At 41.9% G+C, this 19,215-nt stretch overlaps 1 protein-coding gene across 3 annotated transcripts in view; it reads left to right on the top strand.

Annotated features, from left to right (window-relative positions):
• LOC120949829 (uncharacterized) overlaps window positions 1-19,215 on the top strand; it is a 150,736-nt gene that overhangs the window by 12,399 nt on the left and 119,122 nt on the right. For all 3 annotated transcript variants that reach the window (XM_040367363.2, XM_040367365.2, XM_049605317.1), the window contains one exon: window positions 18,925-19,114. In XM_040367363.2, coding sequence (XP_040223297.2) covers window positions 18,994-19,114 — 121 coding nt within the window. In that variant the 5' untranslated portion in view covers window positions 18,925-18,993. The remainder of the gene's footprint in view (window positions 1-18,924; window positions 19,115-19,215) is intronic.

Here is a 19,215-nt window from a genome sequence, read left to right as displayed (position 1 = left end):
GGAAATTTAGATGATTTTAAGAATGAACGAAATGTTAGATGTATCTTACACTAATTTCCCCGGTATTACTTTATGGCCATGAGCCGTGGATCTACCGGCTGGAAAATAAGCCATATTTTAAATAGAATGTCTTGACGGAGGTGTAAGCCGGCTACAATACAATATGATGATTGGTGAATGTTATGATGATGCTGAATTCCTGCCTTACCAAACCGCCGGTGTTTTTGTATTTGAAGGATCGATAGATGGATTGAATTGCTATTTATTATGAGGGAAGCGTTTTTTTTTAATGAATAGCGAACAAAACTTCATTTTGCAATCTGTAGTGATGGTTGTTATAAGTATTTTTAAAATAATTCGTAAGGTAATTTAAAAAATTTCGATTTAGGACAATTTATAACCAAGCTAGACTAAACGAAACAAAACATGAATGAAACTGATCGTCATAAGAATATCGTTCTTCTTCTTCTTCTTTGGCTCAACAACCGATGTCGGTCAAGGCCTGCCTGTAACCACTTGTGGGCTTGGCTTACAGTGACTAATTGATACCCCCCCATAGCAGGATAGTCAGTCCTACGTATGGCGGCGCGGTCTATTTGGGGATTGAACCCATGACGGGCATGTTGTTTTGTCGTACGAGTTGACGACTGTACTACGAGACCGGGAAGAATATCGTTAGACCCTAGAAAAGACTTAAAATTTTAGTTCAATAATGTTCGATTTATACTTACATTACTGTTTGACTGTATTGTGGAATAATAGGGCATTTAATTACACCTAACTAGGAATGATTCTATATTAATTGTTTACCACCCACGAAAGAGATAAATCGAATTACGAAGATGAGTAAAATTTCTTAACGTCAGGCTGTAATGGCAGCAAATGTTTGCCCTTGCGTTTTTGACAAAAACACAAAACATAATCATTTGATTTTATTGTAATACAATTGATTGCTTCTAGCTCTACAAATTAAAACTTAAGCTATGCTTAAAAAGCAGACAAGCTATCATGCTTTGTTTGTTTCTATTCACACTCCCTTTAGCTGTAATTTAGTGTATGAAAGAATCAAAGTACAGCATCCACATAAAAAGAGATAATTATTCGGGGGAAAAAGTGCAAAACGGAATATTGCTCGCCCTTTTCCAAAATTGCCCATAGACCCTTGGTCAACTGATTTAAAACAATTTAACCAAACTTCGAAAAAAGGGTGTTGCCAAAACCGCTGCAAGGAGAAAAAGTTTGTCCAACAATATGATTAGGAGTCCCTTCTCTTTCTCCCCTTGTTAGTAACCTTTTTTCTGTTAGGTGATGCCATCGTTTGCCATCTCCAAGAACATCTCTATAGGCACAAACGCTGAAACGGCGATCTTTCACATTCCTTGCTTGAACGCCAGCCGTCCTGCCCACTTGTGTTGTGAAATAAATTTTAATTAATGTGAGAGAAACTTTTTAATCCTCCGTGCGAAGGTCACTCCTGTGCTCAGAATGTGGGAAATGGGTGGAGTCGTCGTGTTGAGGAAAGACGTAACTAACGCTAAGCATTTCCATGGAATTTGCTGCCCATAGTGGTATAGCTTTGCTCGAGTTGTGGGTAATCGAGACAGGAATAGAGGGGCGCTCGAATGCAGATGAAATTAAAATAGAACAAACAGCATGGACCTGTTTGACCTGTACCGATGATTGACTGCTGGCAGGGAGATAGAAGTAGCAGCCCCACCATCGTTCCATCCAGATTAGGAGGTATGCTAATGAGAACGTCATGTATTACGGTTTGTGTTGAATTGAGAAAATTAATATGATGTGTGGCGTCGGCGCATCCGCTCGCCATCGAAACGAATCGGATCTGTCCATATGGGTTTCGGTGGTTTTAATAATTTCATATACATATTATCGCTACCGCGAGGCCTGTGATCAAACTCACATGCTGGATGGTTCGTTTTGCACCGGAAACAACCCTCACTGTGCAGCAAATGCTTCATCGGCAAGCAAATGGAACCACAGCACCACACAAAACACGGCCTTTCATGTGCCGTTCACGTAAGGCACTCTGTGGCACGCGCGATCTGCCGTTCACGAATAATTTGTTCCCAAAGTCATCGCGCTTATGCGAGACCATTTATCAATCGAAGTACAGTCGCCTCGGTGCGTTTTTCCCCGGACGAGAGTTTTCCGACCTTTGAACGTGCGTTCATTTGCTACGTGTGGCGTCTTTTGCGGCAGAGCGCGGTTGCCTTGTTCGATATGCACGTGAAGGCACGGCATAAGCGTGCGCGATAATCAAATAAACATTTTTCTTGTGCTTTTCAATTGGGTACCGTTCCTTTGGCGGGAAGTTCGTATCGGTAAGGTTGGAAATTGAGTGGCAGCCCACAAGCCGTCGGAAGTGGGAGTGAGCAAAGGGACGGGAGCAAAAAGATGCCTAGGACGTAGGAGGTCTGTTGTACTGCCGTTGCCTTAACTAGTTCCTTTGTTCATGTTCTTGTTAATTACATTTTAACGTTCAACCTCGGTTTCGAACCACCGAGGGCGGGAGCGAAAAGGATAGCCGGAAATGTGTATGTAGCTGCGGTGCTTTTATTAAAACTGTAATTTAATGAGTTTTTTTTAATCTTTTATGGTAAGTTCTTCTGTATTTGATTTTATTAAAAACATTGCTTGGCAATGCAGTGCAGTAAGTTCTGAAGTATAATTACTTAGCTTTGAAAATTTTTTGAGCTATTTTGATGAGTTTACATGAATATTTTTATAGATGAATAAATTAATATTTATTGTTGTAGTGAATTATCAATATATTTCACTTTTCATTTATTATCTATATTTATAACTGGTAATAATTCAGATTAAACTGATTGAGTAACTGAGTGATTGAGATTGAGTATCAAATTACGTAGTGAGATTGGATGCTTATAGCTACCGCAGCCTATTTCTTAATATATGATATGAAATATCACATTCCAAAGTAAATGAAATGAACAATAGATAAATAATTCAGATTGCTGGAAAATTGCTAAATTATCATATAGAAGAATAGCTACACATTCCATTCACAACACTGTGGAACTTTTTGAGCAACCCATTGGCGCACTACGACAAGCGACAGAGAATCTCCCTTTAGAGGAACTCTTGCGGTAATTGCAGCTCGCACATAATTTCCTTCGCGATCATACGCTTTTGGCAACTGTGACCGTTTGCTTTAAGTGGGTGTGTGTGTATAGGAGTTCTTCTCAAATCGTGAGGTCGAAGTGGTTGCCTCGCAGAGGACGCGTCAAAGGAGCAAATATTAAATTTTGGGTGGAGCCATTTAAATTTCGGTCACAGTGACGCGCGTCAAAGCAAACTCAACGTTCGAAGCGGAAAGTCTTGGGGAGAGTAAACCGCATTTGCAAAAAAAAACCCGAATGGAAGAATGATAAATTGTGGAAGCAGCCAAATTGCCTAATGGAATTTAATAAGCTTTCTCCGCTGCGAGATAACGCCTAACAATCGGGGGCCGTTCGTGTCTGCGGCAGGTCGAAGCCTGGCTTGTAAACTTTATAATGATCTTCAGTATAGTGAGTTTCATATAGAACTGAAACCGCTGAAAAACAGAGCAAAACAAAATCCAACGTAAGTTGGGCCATTGACATCCAGCGCGGGCCAACGACATGCTGGATCATATCCGATTTCTCCCGCCATGGCATTGAAAACGACTTGGTCTGTTTAAAACGTCCGCGTCCTTCTGCTTGCTTTCCATTTTTGGAGGATCTAATCGGCTCGACGGCTGCCGAAACTCGAACGACAAATATGTATTACGCCTAGGCTTGACTAGAAATAGTGGCACTGGTCCAAACTGGGATGCAAGCGTGTATGTGTGTGTGTTGTATGTGTTATTTTTTCGTATTTGCTTTACTCCCTACCATGTCAGTTCATTCCTTCACACGAGGGCAAGGCGCCAGACGCAATGTTTTTAGGCCTCCAGTTGTATGCTCCACATTTGCATAAAATCGCGCCAGCAATAGGCACTGAATAGTGCAGCGACCGCCCAGCCAATGTGTAGTCGGGCATTAGGGAGTGACAAAAAAAAGAGTGCAAACTGGAGATGGTTCAACGGATGGGAACCGATGGATGCCATCTGGTTAGAATGACAAGTTTTTCATTTGTGTGTTTTCTATCGCAGCATTGTGTTCTTCCTCTTCTTTGCCAGTGTCCTTCACTTTATGCTCCAATCCGGCCTGGTGACATTTTACGATGATGCGATGGATGTTGCTTTATGGGTTTGGATTTCGATTTGCTTTAGATGCTCGTAGAGATGGGTATACAGCAGCATGAAGCTGAGTGTGTTGTAGCAGGAACAAAGCGATGGGACGAGATTGAAACGTATTGCTGTCTGCAATAATGAAGGAGCTGTGCCCAATCGTATTGTAGGAAGTGGTAGATTCCCCAAAAATTCCCGTTACGCTTGTTTGGTTGCAATCTGACCGCCAGATGTTGTCGATCGGTCAAAAGTGATTTGATATGTGTTTCCTAAGAGGAATTGCTTTGCGTGGCCCTAGTTTAGTTGCGTAGTTATTTTGAAGAAAGATAATACCGAATAATGCCGAGAGCACACATACTGGTGTGACAGCTCAGAAGATTGCCATAATGGAATATTATGCTGAGAGATCTTGGAATAGCTTCAAACATATGATCAAGAATAAATACTTGTTTTTAACATTGGCAAAAAGAGATTATTTCATGATATAAAAGTTAGATAATAACATCACAAAAAAAAGGGAAAAAATGTACAAAAACTTATGTTTCAAAAATTAAACAAAAACTTATGAGCAAGGAGAATTGTTTTTAAAAAGGCAGTCAAGTTTTTAAATAAAATGTAGAAAAAAGCATTCACTTAACTCGATCGTTTTTCGTCAATCGATTCAAATGCAAACTTTTCACTTAACTAGGAGCGAGAAACTTTGAACATTCTTTGCACGGTGAGCTTCTTAGTAAATTAAGCAATGTAGAAGCAAAAAGAGCGGCAGGCGAACCAAAATGACGCAACCGTCGCCGGGGAATGGAGTTGTTTTATTAATTAGCAAGTTTTGAATCCCTTTGGCTGATCACAAGAATGTGCAAAATTCTGCCCTGCATCCTCACACTCGTCGCGACAGGCCGTGTTGCACTGTTTGTTGTTTTCAATATTGCAAAGTGTTTGCCCGAGGTCGTCCTTCTAGCAGCAGTGACCAAATCTCGGCAACAACGCGCAATGGACATCTTCAAGCACAGCCAATGCGCCAGTGAGGCCCTTACTGCTTTCTCTGTTTCGCGCAGTATTGAGATTAGCTGGCTCTGCGCTCAAGAACCGAGCCAGCTAGGCTAGGCGAATCCTTTCAAACGTTCTACACTGGGCACTGCTCCCATCTACCTGACCTGATCTATTCTATCCCGCACGGTCCATGATAGCACGGAGTTCGTTATGATAAAACGGATTGCAGAAGTTTTCCACACTGCAGCGCCTGCATTCCGTCGTTCTAGAGCTTGAGTGGCCTGTTTTCGGCAGCAGCAGCAGTAGCAGCAAAGGCAGCAATGTGCATAAACTTCCACGGTTTTGGTATGTTTTACGATTGCAGCTTTTGCAGGCATTATCAGGCTCGTTCCAGCTGCCCAGTGCTTAACTTGATTTCCTTCGTTTTTGTTGATCGTTGAGCAAAAGGGGTGTACAGCAAAGAGTGTACGAAAAGCTGGGATGCAAAAAATACGACCGTTTAAGCCCGAAGGATTCTTCACTGCACAAAAGTTTGCAAAGTAAAGAAGGCAAACAAAAAATGAGCATTAAAAAAATCACACAGATTTGCGCGTCTCTTTGGAAGGTGCCAACAGAGCTGTCACCCGGTGTAGGCCGACGGGCACAGGGTAGGAGTTGGTAGGAGCGGCGAAGCACAGAAGATGCAGCTGCCAAGCGATGTGGTGTGGTGTGCAGTGTTGCCTTCGGGGTAGGGTTTTAAATTTCAATTATGAAAATTGTCGCCATTAGTTAATTAGCGAAATTCGTTTGCTTCTTTGCGAAGAAGCGGGATGAAGAAGGCAAACTGTCGCCAGGCAGCAAACGTACAGAAAAGTCTGGAAAAGTATTTTCGCTAGTGGTACATTGTTCTCCGTTTGTAATTTTATTTTCATCGCGATTTTATGACTCAATTCCGAGAATAAAGCATCGGAGCGCTAAGTATTCAGGTTTGTTACCAGGCAATTTGGCACAGGGCTCCAAACATGTTTGTATGATTCGCTACGATGAATGATATCCCTATGGTAATTGAAAAGTAAAACAGGAATCTCTTCTTTATGCACTGTGTATTTGCTGTTCTTCGGTTTTTAATCATTTGATGATATTTGGTAGGAAAATTGGCAGATTAAAAAACAACCAATGGAAGGAAAAAATGTGGTCAAAATATACAGAAATTTAATAAACGAGACTTTTGATATTATATAAAAACAATAATTGTTTTAACTAGTTTAAATAATATACGAACGAATACGAATATGAAAAGGCTAATGATATGAAGAAGCTCACGTATGTATGTTCTATTCGCATTCAAGGCGTAAGTAGCTGCTGGAAGGCTGAGTCAGCTATTTAAAATCTCGTACAAAATCACCGCGCATCACTTTGCCCGAGAACAACATCTTTCACAATTTATGAGTCTGTCAACGGTGAAGATATACCAATCAAAACTGAATCAGTTTTCGCCAGCTCTGCTTTGCGCCCTTGTAATCCCGTTCGCACCGTGGGTGGATACGAATGGAACACACGGGAGGAAAGGTTGCAGGCAAGGGTAAATGGCGCATTACTTGACACCCGACACTCGCGAAAATCACCATACCTCGTCATACCCAAACCGTAATTCAGTGGTGTGACAGTGCAATAAATTGTGAGCGGCTGCCTTTTCACGAACGCTGACGGTGCTGACACACGGCGCTGTGTAATCTGCGCTGGGTGCATGAAAAACCATGTTCGCGCACAAAGAACCCCACTGCTGTGTTAATGGGTGCATGAGTGGACGGAATTTAAAGGGGTTGTAGGTGGCGCTTGGCTGATCTATTTTAGATTAATATCTCGTAGCGCATCCGGTAGCAGATCGTTGGTGGATGAAGGGTGGAATGGTGAGCTATTCGCTATGAACAATGTCAACACGAACGGATTAATGTTGGTGGTAGTTTTTTTATGATTTATAGCTACATGTAACATTGTGCGTGTGCAAGTGAAGTGAAACAATGATTAGTTCCGTTTGTACTGTTGCTTGAAATGAGATAGAACTGTTGTAAAATGTAGTGTTTTGCACAAAACAGAAAATATAACATTACGAGAACCTGATAATATTCTTATTCACATGGTGATCCAACTTTAATACCTGTTCATGCTTAGAAAATGCGGTAACATCCGCTACCACCTTAGCCACCAGACGGACGTGAAAGGGTCCATACCGTAAAGGGGAGTTTCGTTGAACTTTACACTTGATCACGTTTCGAGTGCTCAGCTTACGCTCTCGAGGGCGAGGACAAAAGTTGTAATCAAGTCCAGCAGCGCGTCCGGTAAACAGCAACCCAAAACCCATCCATTCATTCGTGCATCCGGCGCATCTGGGCGTTCGGGCAATAACGTTCCGCCGTTTCGCCCGCCCGCTGAAGGAACTATTGATTCCTCCGTGCTCCATGTGCTCGGTTAACAAAGAAACCATTTATCGTCGACAAGTGGGACAGGTTGGGACCGTTTCAGGATTCAACATGATCCGTTGGTACTTCAACCGAAGCCTTGACCGAAGCGTCCTATCCATTCGAGAGAATTCTTCATTTCTTTGCATTCGCACCACCGAAAAGGAATGCGCAATACGACGTGGAGTGGAGGGAAGGGAATCTGTCGGCATCTGAGTGCGAGTGTAGAAGGCTTCCATGAAGCATTTTGTGCTTGTTTGCCAATTCCGATCAATCTATCTTACTTCTGCCTTCTATCAGTCAGCTTTGCCGCAAAATTTTGATGTCTGGGCGGAAGATATGATCGCACAATCTGCTCTTCAGCTCGCTTTCGGCTGTAATAAGTCAGTGAACGCTTGCAGTGAGATGCGCTGAAAGGAAAGATCTGTCAATTGGGAGACGTATGCACATCTTATCCATCTGGCTCGGTGCGTCAATCGTGCGAGTGTGCAAAACCACTTCAAGAACGAATAAATGTCTGTCATCGAAAAATGATGATAGGATGTGCTGTTGTATGCATCTCGACGAATGCATCCAGAGTTATGGTGATGGTAAATAGTATGTATTTTTTTTACTTCCCACTTGATGCTTTCAAGCGCTAGTTTGCATGCTAAACTGCATGCGCCTCTTCATGCCTTCGGTGAGTAGAGAAGCTGTGGGAAATTTACAAGATCAAAACACGTTGTTACGTTGTTTATTTTTTTTGCTCCCGAATCAATAGCAAATGGGCTGCACTCTGCGTTTTGCATTTCAGTCCAACTGCTACTGCTGTAGAAACGACTCGGTAAATCAAAAGAATGTTCCACAGAACAATTCGTTGCAGCTTTTGCTTATTTCAAAATAGCTAACAGGGCCTTTACCAAAAATCATTTTGTAAATCGGTTTCCTGACAGGGCTTGTCTAGAGTAACACGGCAATGAGCTGTTCGCATGGTTTTCCGTACCATCGTTTTTGATTTCAAAAATCTGTCTGAAAGTTTGCTATGCAGAGCTGAAAGATACAGAGCAGAATAGAGTGGTAATACAAATTGATTCCCTTGCCAGCAAGCATGTCCGGTTCTTTTATCACGCCTATCCACCGATCACGCAGCGTGTCAATCACGGCTAAGGATCAAGGACGTTTCGGGGCTTACGAAGCGAATGGCTCCTCACTGGCGTTGTCAACAGTCCCTTTTTTTGTTCCTTCCAGACGACAAACTGGTGTGAAGTTTGCTCGCCGAACCGAACGCAACAGCTCTGAAGTAGAGACAGATGGGGCCGAGGGAGTGAATTCAAAGAAGGACAAGGATTTGCCTGCCCATTCTCCCATTCTACGGTGAATTTTCAGGTTAGTTAAGATACTAGACTGGCATGGGAAGCACTACGCTAAGCAAATACTTCAACCAAAGAACATGTACCAGGGATGTATGGGATGTTTGGTTCGAAAACGGGACGAAAGGTTTTTTTTACGAGATGTTTATGCAGACAACCCTTGTAAATTTCAAACCGTTCATCACCATTCTGGAACCTTGGATACCATATTGAGGGAGGATCGATATTTTACTATTCGAAATAGTGGCGCATTTCTTGTTTCATCATAAAAGGTGCAGCTGGAGTATAAGTGGTTTAACTAGAGCATGGCTAGAAGGATTTAAGCGCCACACCAAGAGCTAGAGCAGAACGAGCGTGACAATTGCGTAATGTTTGACGGCATAACGAAGGTTTATCCTACCGATACACATTGATAGCTAGAGCTACACCATAGTTTGTGTAAGTGAACGTTATAGAAAGGGAAAGATTGAAAGGGTGAATACCAAATGCTAATGGGCTTATCTTTCATTTGAAGTTTAACCGAGCGGTTCTTGCATGGTGATATTGGAAACCCAAGGTCTAGCAACGGGGACCTAAAAGCAATCTTTGAGCTCCTAATTAAGATGCCGGTAGATTCAGAGGAAACTAAGCACAGACAAAAATAAAAAAAAAACATCCGTCTCCAAGCCCGCTTGCACGACGAGTCGTTGTCGAAGGTCGCTTTTGAAGCGCTTCGATAAGGTCAATTTGTTTTAGGTCAATGCTTACGCTCTGCTTTCATGTTCAGGTGCATTTCTGCTCCGCCTGGTCGGCTTCATAGAAGAAACGATTGAATCGAAACCAGTTCCAGTTATAATGATTTTCTAGTTTCCGTCTGACGGTTAGCACACAGCATAGCGCCAATGACGCTCTGGCCCCGGTACGGTAGTTTGCGGTATCCAAAATAATTAAAAGTTTTTAATAAGCAAAGTTAGCTCACGACACAGGTGTCCGATTGTACAATCCCCTTTTTCCCAGTTGCCGGTGGTGGTCATCTAGGTCTGGCTTAGGTGTTGAAAAAAAAGGTTATATTTAACTACCGGAACTGTGGCGTCGACCGAAAAAGTTGACGTGAAAAGAGCTTAGTGCAAGTGAAGAAGATTAGAAAAAGTTTAACTACAGCTAGCGGGATCGTCATGTGATGTTGATAGTTATGTAGGTGAGGATGCAGCTTAATTGTATGCTTTTTAATGCTTTTGATTTTTCTCATGGAAGATAGAGTAATGTGTGTTGACATAGTATTCGAGTTTTTTTTTTTTTAATTATCATCTCTTAGTGAATGTCATCAGAACTCTTTCTTTCTCTGATTGTTATTTATTCAACCAAGCTGCTATGCCAAAAGATATGTTGTGTTTTTCTTCCGATCAAATTTAGCAGAGGTATTGTAATTTTACAAACAATTTCTTCTGACATCTAGAGCTACACCATTGTTCATGCTATCGGTACATTTAATTTATTCCGCTTCTTAACTCATTCCAACAGTGCGCGCTCATGCGAGCTCTCGTGCAGCAAGGCACACACCGCTAATCATACACGTTCATGAATTTTAAAGCACTTTACATTGTTCTTTGGCCTCCTTGCGGCAGAGAGCTGATAATGTGGTTGTTAATGTATGCCGTTTAAAGATTATCACCATTTCTCTTAATCTGACTGTTATGTTGGCATTTTGTCACGGCCCATATCTGCGTTTGGTGATGCTTAGATCATGCTCACCCACACCCCGGATATTGGTCCCTTTTCTCCCTCGTCCCCCATTGTCTCGGGGCGTGAATGATATTGAAGAAAGAAAGGAACTAAACAAAGAAAGCAACCAAAAGAAGGCACACGCTCAATTCATGGACGAACCTGCGAAACGAAATTCAGCCTTCTGAAAATTGTTCACTTTTTTTTCTTTTCTTGTCTCCGATGGGTGTTTTTGTTTCGGCGAAATGACGGAAGCACCTGGAGGGAGTTCCGTGCAACGGCAGGGTTTTGTTGGTTCATTTTTTTTTTCGTGTTGCGACTACATGGCAACACTTTTTAGAATAATCTGTTGTGCTGTGTGGGTTTGATGTTGCTTACCGCTTTCCCGGTAGCGCTGAAAATGTTGGCAAACATTATAAATTTTAATCATGCTTCAGTTCAGTACGCAAAACGCAAAGCAAAAACCAACGCAGGCGGAGGCTGGCAGATTAAACTGTCCTCATAATATTGCTTGAAGCTCTGGCAACAGATGAATTCATTTGGCGCGCTTGTGTCAGTGATCATTTAAGCGTGGTGATGAGACGAAGTGGCTTGGGTCGAGATTTTGGCGTGGCTTTGCATGGAACCTTACGTGAAGGCTTTAGCTCAAGAATGCAAAAAAAGCACCCGTTTTCCTATGAGAATTTATGACTTAAATTGCACGCACTCACCGCTTCGAACTGGCTCTGTTTAAAGAGCAATGTTTAAAGAAATTTACCCCCTGGAGATTTTTTCGCAAAGCTTTCCCGCTTAAGTGGTACACATCGGCTGAGTGGCTTTGTTCGTTTTAGGCAAAAAAAGCTGCCCTCATATGTAAGAAATGTGCCGGAATTTGTGGGAGTTTGTACAGCGCTAAGCTAGTATCAAATTGAGATAAAACTCAAGCAGAAGAACAAACTCCGAAGCATACGGCTAGAAAGTCGTCTGTTTTCCCTGCGTTGTGAGGCTGAAAGTATGTACCGGCTGTCCTTGGAAACAAATTCTTTTGCTTGACTTTTCGCTTCCCCGCCCCCACATGGCATAATGCTTGCCTACCCTAAGGCCACGTGGGTTTGAGAAAATTCGTCAACGTAGTTCGACTGTGGCTCGGGCTGGGTCGACTTGTGCTTTCCGATGTTCCTTTTTTGGTGGCTGCTCGTTCGGTTTGGTCTTTTGTTTCCGCTCAGACGAATTTTTCCCTTCATTTTCACCAAGAAAAGAAATTGAATTTTATTCGTTCGTCTTCGGTCGGAACCGTACATAAGTTTTGGTGGTGTTGGATTGCGGTCCGTATGCATGATGGGAAGCAGTACTGCCGAAAATCGTTGGCAGGGAGAGAAGCTTTAACGCAGCCAGCAGCCCAACCCGAGCACACTTGGCAAATGGAATAATATTGGCGTTCGGTGCCAGCGGGCACGGAAATCAACCGCTTGGCAACTGTCGGCTGATCTGCCCATAGATGAGTGTGGAAGGGTGAGAAAATGGCGGCTCGTTTTTCACTGATGTTGCTCTGCGTGCTGTCATGCAGCCAACATAGGGATGGTTTATTTTCACTGAATTGCTTCGCACAATATGGGCCACCGGACGGAGGTTTGCAGAAGAAATGATTTGAGAAAGAGGTTTCGCTCTCAGTCGCTGCTGTCTGTTCGGATCATAAATTCATCAGCGGCAAATGGAGCACAATACGTTTCATTTCAACTTGCTATCGTGAACCCGTCGAAAGCAGTTAATGCATGATTGGGAAGGTAGGGTGAAATAGGCAAAGGTTGTGACATTAATTGTTGGCTTTTGGTCGTGTTTTTACGGTTGACTTGTGTTATTCTCGAACAAAACAAGAAACAAATGTATGTATTATTAAACTCGAAACTATTTCAAGAAAGGCAAAAAAAGTTACACGAATAAAAAAAAAACATCTTGTTTTAGCTAAAATTGTTCTTTCTTTTCAATAGAACGGGGAGGAAGTTTTCTTTTAGCGATGTATTTAAGAAACATGAAAATGAAATATTTGGTGAATGTTTGAGAAACTAGTAAATCAAAGGGAAACGGCATTAAAAATACAACAAAATATGTTTTCGAATAAAGAAATAACACAAATAAGTATACTTTTGATATACACGAGGCTATCAAGATCTTGCTATGAAAGTAGAAAATACATATGCGCCATATTGAATGTAAAAGTAAATTTCACTAAATAAAAAAACAAATAAAACTCGTACACGATGTTGAAAAGTGTTTTTTAATATGTGATTTTATGTACCGTTATTATGTGGTGTTTATCGAAGTTAATGTCTTCACGAGGAGGTCATCTATCACAATCAGTCATATCAATTGAAATCGGAAAGAAAGCAGGCTGGTCGTGCTCGAGCAAACGATGATGGACCGCCAATTCCTCCTCCTTTAATCGATCCACCGTAACTTCCAGCAGATGGCGAACTACATTGCAATCTGAAATCTGCTCTCTTGAGCCCCGTGGCCTTATGAGGAGCGTAGGGAAACAAAACTGACGACATTTATTTATAAATGTGTTATGCTCACGATGCCTGTGTGGCAAACGTAAATGGTTGGTGGAAAGGCGCACATTGACGAACTGTGTGTGAGAAGATAATGGATGAGAAAAAAAACCTTATTCTACCGTTCCGCCACGAAGCCTCCATGTTGAAGGCATGATTTCGTTACGCTTTCTGTCCGGGAGCATACATAAATGCTGCAGAGCACACACACACACACACACTTACACGCATACGAAGTCGAGCTGCCCATAGTACGGTCGCGTAGGGGAAGATGCGAGACCGAATGATGGCAAACATATTTATCAATGTCATCATTTTTATTAAATAGATATTAATAGACGTCTCTTTCGGCTTTTGGGGACGGTTGCGAGAAATCGTTGTTTCACCCTGAGCCCTGTCGACGAGGTTTGGTTTGTTGTGGTGGTTGTTGACTTTACGATCGCTTTGCTTCCCATTTCACGGTTTCACGGCATACTCGTCTGGTTTCCCTAGCACGTTCGCATCTTTTGTGTAGAGGTTCTCTATGGTGATTGTCAATATCACGATGTTGGATCATGAGGAAAGTCGGAAACTGAGTGACGTGCGCGTGCGAATGAGAGACAGAGAGAGAGAGAGAGAGAAAGATAGAGTAAGAGAGAAAGCGAGAGAGACCAGGCGTCTCCATCATCCATCACATTGGGATTCATAGGACGTATGATGCGGATGGCGTGCCATTCTGAAGCGGGAAAAGCAGCCATTGCGCAATATAATGTGACCAGACGTTGTCACAATGAACCTTTCGGCATTGCACTATTGGTATGTTCATGGCCATTGGAAGGATACAAGAAGATTTGAAGCTTGCTGCTCGCAATAAGCGTGACCATGGCCCAAAGTCCACCCTTGGTCTTAGTGTGCCATATACTACATGCACACATACATGCGTTCAACCGTATCACGTTCGCTATTAGTGTTCAGCCACCGTACTGACATCGCTAGGATGAGCGGCCCGAGAGACGAGCGTTAAGTGCAATGAATTAATCATCTTTTCCCAGCCAGATGTACTGTTGCCGGTCAAACGTGTGCCGTTGCCCACGTGTCGCTCGGTATGAGCCTAAATTAATCTTTCCCAAAAGCTTCTGCAAACTTCTCGCATACGGTAAGGCTGGGTGTGCTGTGGGACCCGGCCAATATGTGGGCTGTGTGGCGTGGTTGCTAAGTGCGGCTTTGCTTTCTCCTGGGAAGCGTGTCGAGCTGTGTTAGTTAATTAATAATCAAAAGGTATTTAGTGTCATTTACTAGCCCATCCGGGCCAGCGGCAGACTCTCGAGGCTCTAATGAGTGTCTGTCTAATGACCGTTGAGATGTGTGGTTTAAATTGTACGGAACACGGTACAGAATATTCAGTTGCCGAAATTGCGGCTGCCTCTTTAAAGTGATTCAGCGTCTTTGTTCAGCAAGCTGCTTGTGTTATCTACGGCATGTTTTGCAAATGTAAGCCACAAAGTGTGAGTTTTTACAATGCACATGGTACCAAAATGTATGCGCTCATTTAAATTGAAATTTCGTTGGGATACTCAATAGATAGAATGTCTTAAAATTTATATTGTAGGACTTTATACACTTCAATACTTCCGAAAAATAAAGTTACTTCACCAAAAGAAACTCACATTAAATGGATTGTGTCAGGGATTGAAAACAATCAGATTTGGGCTTAAGAAAGCGAGTAGCATCGGGGGCGAATATTCGTTAGCTTTGAGTTTAACAACATTTAACATTAAAATTTTTAGTCTTACAGACGATAAGCTTGATGTTATTGGTTCTGCAGAAATTCATATATTTATATTTATTATTTGCTCTTATCCCCAAAACATTTCTCACGAATTAAAATACCCAATTTTATTGCCTCTTGTTGCGTAGGTTGCTTAATCGAGGGTGTCGTAAAGCAATACAGTTGCAATATTTTTATTTAACGGTGTAACATGATGGCAGAGCAACGACATGGGAAACAGAACACGTTTATTACTCTCTTTCCTAAAAAAAGCCTCGAGACTAGAGCTGTGCCTGAAAGTGATTGCAATTGTTGTAATAATAATGGAGCGCACTGTAAAAAATGATACTTGCAAATCGATGGGTGTAACGTCCTGTGAGCTCTTGGTGATGAACGTTCTGTACGAGGGCGTTGGTGAATTTAACGACTGTATTTAGGGTTCTCAAAATAAGATTTATGGCTATGGTAGCAACGATCATGCAAAGTTCTTACACACACTCATGAGCTGCAGTTTTCTACCGGATGGTGCGGGTGAGGCAAACTCGTTCGGCTTGAATTGTGGCGTAGCTCTTTACCATTGTTGCTACAGTTGCTCTGTCAGCTGCTCAGTTTTAATCGCAAGCAATGAGCCGTGCGACTGACAGTGTCGAGCCTCTCGCACAGAAAGAAGAGAGAACCACATCACCCATAACTCATCCAGCATTCTGTTTTCTTGCCTCTGTGGCGTTGGGAGGGGAAGATAGATGTATGCGACTGTGGTTTCGTTGTTGCTCCTCGAACTACACATATATTCAGAAGTGAAGGTGTGAATGAGGATCGTTACCTGTACAACTTGCGGTGGTATCAGCTCCAACAAAATCTTCGATACGGATTTACAACCATTACCACCAACTACAACGAAGGAAGTGTTAAATGCTTCCACTCGATTAGCAACGGTTAAAACGATTTTCCGATGGGAGACGAACAGTTCTACGAACATGATATGCGGTTGGGAGGGATTGGATGTATTCATGGTCGGATAAAATATGCTCTTGCTAAACGGCAACGGTGAAGTAATTTTCCTGTTCAGTAAACTTAAAAAAATGTATTACTTGTTCCACGTTGCTAAAGCATAGACATTTGCAAGCGTCCCCATAGCAGCTAGTAGCATGGAAGCAAGAAACTTTGGCGAAACAATCGATGGTCGATCGGAGCGAACTACAGGACGAATAATGTAAGCTGAGAAACGTTTGATGATATAAAAATACTAGTCACGATTAGAGAGCAAAGGTATGGATTAAAAAACAACTCCTGGATTAAACAATTGAGAAGAGTGCTTGCTAATGCGATACTAGTGAAAAAATATGTTTTTTCTTCTCCTATTCTATATTTCAATTCATTTCAATTATTTGTTTTTAGTGTGTCAAGTTTACAATTCCAATTTGTATGTTGCTGTAGCTACGAAGGCAAGTAAAAATAGAGCGGGACAATTTTACGTTACGTCGCAGTCGAATCATGTTGTAGTAATCAAATACTTTTGTGAAAACAATCCAAAAAAACACCTTACGCCTGTGGTGCATTTTGTGAAAATGTAACTTATTTCCGATTGGTTGTTGGTTCGAGCTTTTGGTAAAAGTCTTCAGTTTCTCACTTCCCCCTAGGGTCGATCGAACGACACAGCGTCTTTATCTGGGTGAAAAGTTACGTCGAGTCTTGTTGTTTTGACTTTTCCGTTTTCCGTTCGCTGGCTTTCTCGTTGTTGTTATTGTTGTTTATGTTGTTTGTTTATTTTTGTTCGTCACTGTAATCCATTCAAACGAATGCTGCCAAATGTCTTTGGGCCAATGGTTTGGCGAAGCAGGACAGACGCTCGGATAGAAAAGTGTTTCCTGAAGTTGGAGAGATTGTGCTTTGAAATTGCTGAAATGGCACTTCCTTTAACTGAAGCGCTTCCGACTTTAAGCCGACTTTCGGATGTTGTTGTGAGCGGTTTTTTATTTGTTCAAATTTGTTCGCCTCCCCTTTTCGCTACAACTTTCTTGAATGTAGCACATTTTCTTACAAACGTGCTGACAGTTGTACCGGAAGCGAGGGTTGCTGCTTATGCGCATTTATTTTGTGTTGGTCGGTAGGAAGTAGCGCTGCTGGCGCAAGTAGCCAAACGGGAAAGGAATTATTGTTGCAGACGCTAGTTGAGCAAAAGATTGCATCGTAGGATAAGAAATGGGATAGTGAGCTTACGAAGGAAGATACGCACATAGCAAAATGGGTATGTGTTTTTTTGTTGTTATATCGGACATGTTTTAATGCAAAAAAGCATTTTGTAGACTAAATAAGCGTTTGGGAAGAAAACCATGGATGCAACGCCAATTTATTTGGGTATTAGTTTTGCAGCTCCAATGCATTTGTGAAACCATACCGTACTGTATTTTGGAAGTACGAGAGAGACAGAGTTTAGTGTGTATGCAAGGAAAGAACGCTTTGAAATTGAATTTTACGGTTCAGAAGAATCACGCAAAAGCTGAAGAACGCTCAGTCAGTTCGTCCGTCCCAGGCACTGATTGAAGTAGGCATCAATCTAACCAATCTGTCACCTTGACAGGACGGTTCCGGTGTACCGGATGCAGTTTGAGCTAGGCCAGCTGATAGTGCGGTCTGGGTTACCTTTGCCTGGCACATGCAGTCAGGAAGATGGATGAAAACATTCCATTGTGACCGAGGAACGCTGGTCCGATAAAAAAAAACTTTGCCTTGGGGGAAAACTATAGCAACTTCCGGTTGTATAAGTGCAAAGAGCCTTCATCGTTTGCAAAACCAACCTATGAGGTTTGTGCTACCTCTTTATGATAGGCGGTAGAGAGAGAGAGAGAGAGAGAGTTGATCATTCGTTTATGTTTTATTTTGCTGTTGTTGCTTAGAGTGACATGCTTTAGCGTTTTTCTCTCCCTCGAATCACTTTTCTTCTGCTGTTGCTGGAGTGAGCACGAAAGGGTGTGTATGTGATGATTTATTGCCCTTTTAACCGGCCGGAACTCGGAGCGGGCAGGATGCTGAAGTCATATCATCATCGCTCAACGTTTACCAACCATAACTCGAAAGCAAACAATGCCTTGTCAACGCTTTCTGCACTGATATCTAACCCCATATGCTGCTTGCTCCGCGATGCTTTGGTACACTGTCCTTCGGGTGGAGTTTCGGTGAAGGTCTATGTCATGTTCGAAGGTCTCCTGAGCAAACAGCACAAAAGGAGATACAGAATAACATAGCTTTCGATAGAGCGAAGAAAGGCTGCAAATTTGTTCATTACCACTACAGAGATATTATAAAATGACTATCGATTTTGTTGGTAATGTCCTGCGTATTTAAGAAATAATGATTTAAGTGAAGTTTTTAAAAGTCTCTACGATACATTTATCACATGTGAATAATTTCGTATTTTAAAAACTCCTGTTGATAAGCAAAACGGCAACGCATTCCCTTCGAAATAACAAAATCCTTCCTCGGATGTGGAAGTTTCCCACCTACTAGCATTTGTTTCTATTTATGTTCCGTCTAGTTTTCCAACGCGCTAGATTGTAGATCTTCGCAAAAGAGTCAGAACAACTTATTTTAATAAGCGTTTGTGTCTAGCATAATAGGAGTTGATCTATTATATTTTCAACTTCGATACTCTTGCCTCGTGCTGCCATTACCGTCTTGTATTCTATTGCTCTCTCCGATCTGTTAATTTATTTTCTCTCTCAAATTTGCTATGCTGGACTAATTATGCTTCCGATTGAATGCAATCCACACATTGTTAAAAAATAGAAGGGGGTGTCCTTGAAAATAAATAACATCAAATGCCTTTAAAACCTTACCTATGTCAGAAATGATTGAATATTCACACATACTATGATGTTTTTTTATGAAAATTAAGCTAATAGTTAAAGTGTATTTTTGTTCTATTTCTTAATCGCAGATCACCTTTATCAGCACGTGCATCCATCCACGTGTCTTTATACTAGCATACGAACAATTTCGCGCAACAATGGTTGGGGATTGGTGTAAACTGCTTACGGGCGTACTACGTCCATCGCGGTCCTTCGGTTGTAATGTCCTGAAACGGTTCATCAGCATCGGCATCCTGCTACAGATCATCGCCAATTGTGGTATGTACACAAATACAAGTTTATATTATCTTTTATGAGTCACATTATTGACAAAAGTTCATCTGAACCATCCATATAGAGGCATGCTTGATTGATACTTT

This window comes from Anopheles coluzzii, chromosome 2 (genome assembly GCF_943734685.1).
Source record: "Anopheles coluzzii chromosome 2, AcolN3, whole genome shotgun sequence".
Classification (NCBI taxonomy): domain Eukaryota; kingdom Metazoa; phylum Arthropoda; class Insecta; order Diptera; family Culicidae; genus Anopheles; species Anopheles coluzzii.
This window is presented reverse-complemented; position numbering and strand designations above follow the sequence as displayed.